We start from the raw sequence: 4505 nt of genomic DNA, 5'->3' as shown, positions 1-4505 counted from the left end.
TCAGGCAGGCCCCAGGCAGAGTCGGCCCTGATTATGTCTTGGGAGGGCATGCTGCTTGAATCTTCCCTCCACTCTCTCCTTCTGTCTCACCTTCTCCCTGCCCCAACCCCACTCCTGGGCGCCAAAGCTGGGGAGTCCTTGAGTTCAGCCTGGGGGTTGCCAGGTCTGGCTGGCTCTGTGGCTTCTGAGCTCTGTGATCCTGGATGCCTCATTCCTGCTCCGAGCCTTGGCTCCCTCATATTCGGGATGGGGTTCAATCAATCAACTCCCCGGGGCCTTGGAAATTTCAGGAAAATTCCTGCCTGGTATTTTTAGTCCAACCTTTCTCATCAACCCACACTTCTTCCCCAGAAGCTCCTCCCATGGCTCCTGGGGATGAACAAAGGACACGTGGACTCGTGTGTTGTAGAATCTTTATTCAGGAGCTGGGCTGCCTCAGGGGCCTGCCCCTCCAACCCTGTGTCCAATTGCTTTGCACCAGATCCAGCTGCTCAGGCCTTGGGATGGTGGTGATGACCATGGTGGCCAGGGACCCATCTTGAGCATGGACAGGGATGGGAGGCTGCCAAGGCGGTGGGCTGAAGGGCGAGGTGTCCCCGGTGGGCTCAGGGCACTCAGGGCCATCTCAGAGGCAACCGGTACATGCAACGTTCACACACAGCTCACAATCATCGTTAGCGATGGTCCCTGGGCAGGGAGAGAACTGGTCAGCTGACCTGAACCTGGGCCCTCTGTGGCCAGGCAGCAGAAAAGATCTGCTTGGGAGTGGGTGGCGTCTTCTGCAGACTGGGGGCAGGAACCTCTAGAGGTGGAGTGAGGGCTTGGGTTCAAGTCCCAGATGCTCTCCTTCCTAGCGGCGACTGGGCAAGCCGCTCACACTGCCTGTGCCTGAGATTTCTTATTTGCTAAATGGACAGAGTCACTGTGAGGAGATAACGCAGGATCGACTTGTCCCAGCACACGGTAGGTGCTCAGTAAGTGCTAGCTGGTTGCTACATTCTCCTGCCCGGCTCTGCGCCATCCCTCAGGTTTCAGGTTGGCTGACACCTCCTTTTGGAAGCCTTTCAGACCCCCGTCCCACCGCAGATGTCAGCCAGCTCTCCTCTCTGCTCCATGCAGCCATTGTCTGTTGATGGGTCTGTGCCTGGCATGGACTAGGGATGAAGCGGGTTTCAGGCATGCCTGACTCACAGTGCCTAACCCAGGGAGTCCTGGGAGCCAGCAGGACGGGTCCTGAGTTACTTGAATCTCCCCATCCACAGCTGCTGGGTGCTTATGAGAAACAACCCAGGTGGAGGGGCCTGGGCGTGGGAGGAGACAGAGCGAGGTTCTGCAGGGAGCGGGGGCACTTACTCAGGGTCTTGAAGATGCTGGAAGCCTCCTGAGAGGCGCAGACAGGCTGGAGGTCCTGGGGCAGGGCAGGGTGGTGGCACACGACGGGCAGGAGGCTCTGGATCTGCAGGCGGGGGCTGGGTGCCCACTGTGCCTCCAGTTCACTCAGCTTCTTCATGGATTCCAGCTGGACCCGGAAGCCTTGGTACTACAGGGAGGGGAGAAGAGATAGGAGCAGATCAAGACCTGGGCCAGAGGCAGGCACTGCCCTGAGATCCAGGGTCGCTCGAACCCTGCAGATCCTCCAGAGCCTTCCCTGTCTCTATGGGAAGTCCAGGGCCACACTGGAAAGAGCTGCCGGGGTGGGAGGTGTGAGGAACAAGCAGCGAGGCTGTGGGACATGGTGGTTCAAGGCATGGGCTTTAGAGACAGGCAAGCCCTGGTTCAAATCCCTCCTCTGCCGCTGACCGGCTGCCTGTCTGTTCCCCACTCAGCCTCAGCTCCCTCATCTGACATCTCCCGTGGGGGCGTGGCACCAGGATATACTTGCCAACGGGGCGCCTGCCTGAGCTAACATGGCAGAGTGGTGGCAGCTGTAAGCGACCGGTCTCCAAGGCTAGGGCTGTTAGGGAGGCCGAGTCTCCTGCACCCCTCTCTGGGACCCACTTTGTTCTCCCCAAGGAGACCAAGGCCACAGACGTCTCTGCTACACTGGGCGAGGCCAGCAGCATCCCCTGCGACGTGGCAGACAGGCCCTGCTGCGACGACTCCTGTCAGTCTCCTATGCCCCCTGGTAGGGCACTGGAACCCCAACAGTCTTCTATCAGGCCTTTGTACATGCTGTGCCTGGCCTGGAACAGTTTCCCCATCCTCTGTGCCTGGCAACCTCCTGTTCATCTTGCAATGCCAGCTCAAGGGTTACCTGCCCGGAAAATGGTTCTGGAGCCTGTCCCCCTCCACCCACATGTGGGTGCATATAGAGAACTGTGGGAGCATAACAGGGGGTCTCCTTCCCTTTCTGGGCTCCTCCCGTGCAGGGGCCTCATCCTGTTCCACACTCTGACCTCTGTGACCAGCACGGGCCTTTGAGGGGAGCAGTGCTGAATCAGTTTGGTGTTGTCATCGCCATCATCACTGCCATCAAAGTCTGGCTGCCGCCACCCACCAGCTGCCTTGGTCCCAGAGCTGTGATGGGTGTTGGGCTGAGCCCCGGGCCCTGTGCTCCCCCGGTGTCAATTCCCAGTCCACCCTCTCCAGCTTAGCCTCCCACTGTGGGGCCCTTCAGGCGAGGGGCACGCTAGCCAAGGGACTCACCTGGATGTAGACTGACTGTGTGCTCTGCAGCAGCAGCAGGAGAACCACAGCCACTCCTGGCAGGAGCCCTGACACAGCCCTGCAGCCCATCGCGCTCCCTGGGTTCCCCCTGCCACTGTCCACCGTCTCCCATCTGTGTCCTTGCCTAGCACCTCCTTATAGGCCAGGCTCCGGAGTCCTGGTCACTCATTAACTGGCCAGCCGGGGTGGGGTTGACAGCTAGCTGGCTCTCTGACAAGCTGGGGCTGGTTCCCAGGAAGGGGGTTGGGGGCTAGGAGGGCAGGAGCCCAGAGTCTATGGGAACACAGTGCTTGAACACTGAGCGCCTGCCACGTGCTGGGCTCTCCATGGGGGCCTTGGAGCACACCATCATTTACTCCTCGAGATACCTGTGTGAGTGTGATGATAGGGAGGCCATTTTACAGACAGGAAAAGTGAGGCTCAGGAGGGAGCGTGGCTTGCACCAGGTCACAGAGCTAGTTAATGTCAGAGAAGGGGCTCCAGCCAGGTGTCCTTGGCCCAGGTCAGCCCATGGTCCTTTCTCTGGGGGAAGGATACAGACAGACAGGCTGGTCCAGGACAAAGTGGGCAGACATGGCTGATCTCAGGGTTCTCAAGGCCCCACTCCCCCAAGACCCACATCTCTCTCACTCCCTCTCCTCAGCACTATTTAACGACCATCCTTCAGACCAGTCCTGGCCCCAGGTTTTGAACCTGCCTCTGCCTGCCATCTCCCACCTGTGCCTGGGTGCTATCGGGCCATGTTTGACCCATCTCACCTGTCTGTGCTTTCAGAAGCCGATAGCCTAATCCAGCATGGAGGAAAAAGCAGTGGTGTTGGAGGCAGATTGATCCGTGTTCAAATCCTAGTCCTACTGCAGCTGTGTGATTTAGGATAAGTCACATCAACTCTAATGGAACCTCAGTTTTCTCTTCCATCAAATGGGCATGATAAAACCCCTCGCATAAGGTTGCTGTGCGCGAGGGCCCCGGCCCACCTGAGGTTGCCTTTGTCTCCTGGGTAATGCATCTGTAGCAGCCCCTGATCTTACAGTTGCCTTCTAGGCAATGCATAACCTACTGCCCCAGTGGTTGAAGGTTGGGTCAGAGAGAAGAGGGCAAAGTCTCTAAGGGTGATATCACCACTGCCATGCCAGGCGGCTGTAAACAGTGCCTGTGCCAGGGCTCAACTCTGCAAGGCACAGACTCTGGTGTGTGGCGAGCTCCCCTGATGTTGAGACTGAACGTTGGATTGAAGCCCTGATAGCTCACCTTGGCATTTAAGGTGCCACTCCCAAAAATGGCTAAAATCTGATGTCACTGTGCTTCCCCATACCAACCCTTTTCACACAGGTCTAATCCCATCTCATGTCTTTGCCTACTCATTCCACCTGCCTGAAATGCCCATCTTCCTTTTTCTTATCTCAGACTGAAATGAAGAAGAAGCTGAAGTGAACTTTGGAATTTCTTATGTATTGCTTTGAATCCAGACTTCAGCCTTTGCTCTTTAGAGTATATGGAAGTTAAGGGACTCTTACATGCTCTCTCATCTGTAAAATGAAAACAACCACCTGGGAACAATAGCTCTCATTTCTTGAATACTGTGCACAAAGCTATGTTATAGTCATAATCCCATTGAATCCTAAAGGATAGGCATAATGGTTGTTCCCATTTTACAGATGAGTAACCTGAGGCCCAACGAAGCGCCATGTTTATTGTCACTGTGGGAGCAAGAGGGGTGAGCAGATTTTCTACCTGGAATTCTTGCCTTTGCTCAGCCTGTGGTGTTATAGAAAAAGGAACCTAGGACTTGGAGATAAGGAGAGCTGGGTTCAAACCCAAATGCCAGCACTTACCAG

The 4505-nt window shown here is 56.5% G+C and overlaps 1 protein-coding gene across 1 annotated transcript; it reads right to left on the bottom strand.

Annotated features, from left to right (window-relative positions):
* Window positions 1-396: 396 nt before the first annotated feature.
* On the bottom strand, window positions 397-2799 carry GUCA2B (guanylate cyclase activator 2B). Its single transcript, XM_003891683.4, has 3 exons — window positions 2647-2799; window positions 1354-1540; window positions 397-687 (listed from the first exon to the last, which is right to left on the bottom strand). Exons 1-3 carry the CDS (start codon window positions 2734-2736, stop codon window positions 626-628), a joined length of 339 nt encoding a protein of 112 aa, XP_003891732.1. The 5' UTR covers window positions 2737-2799; the 3' UTR covers window positions 397-625.
* Between the last annotated feature and the right edge of the window lie 1706 nt (window positions 2800-4505).

The sequence above is a fragment of the Papio anubis genome, chromosome 1, assembly GCF_008728515.1.
Source record: "Papio anubis isolate 15944 chromosome 1, Panubis1.0, whole genome shotgun sequence".
Taxonomy (NCBI): Eukaryota; Metazoa; Chordata; class Mammalia; order Primates; family Cercopithecidae; genus Papio; species Papio anubis.
Note: the sequence above shows the minus strand (reverse complement) of the source record. Positions and strands in the feature narration are given on the sequence as shown.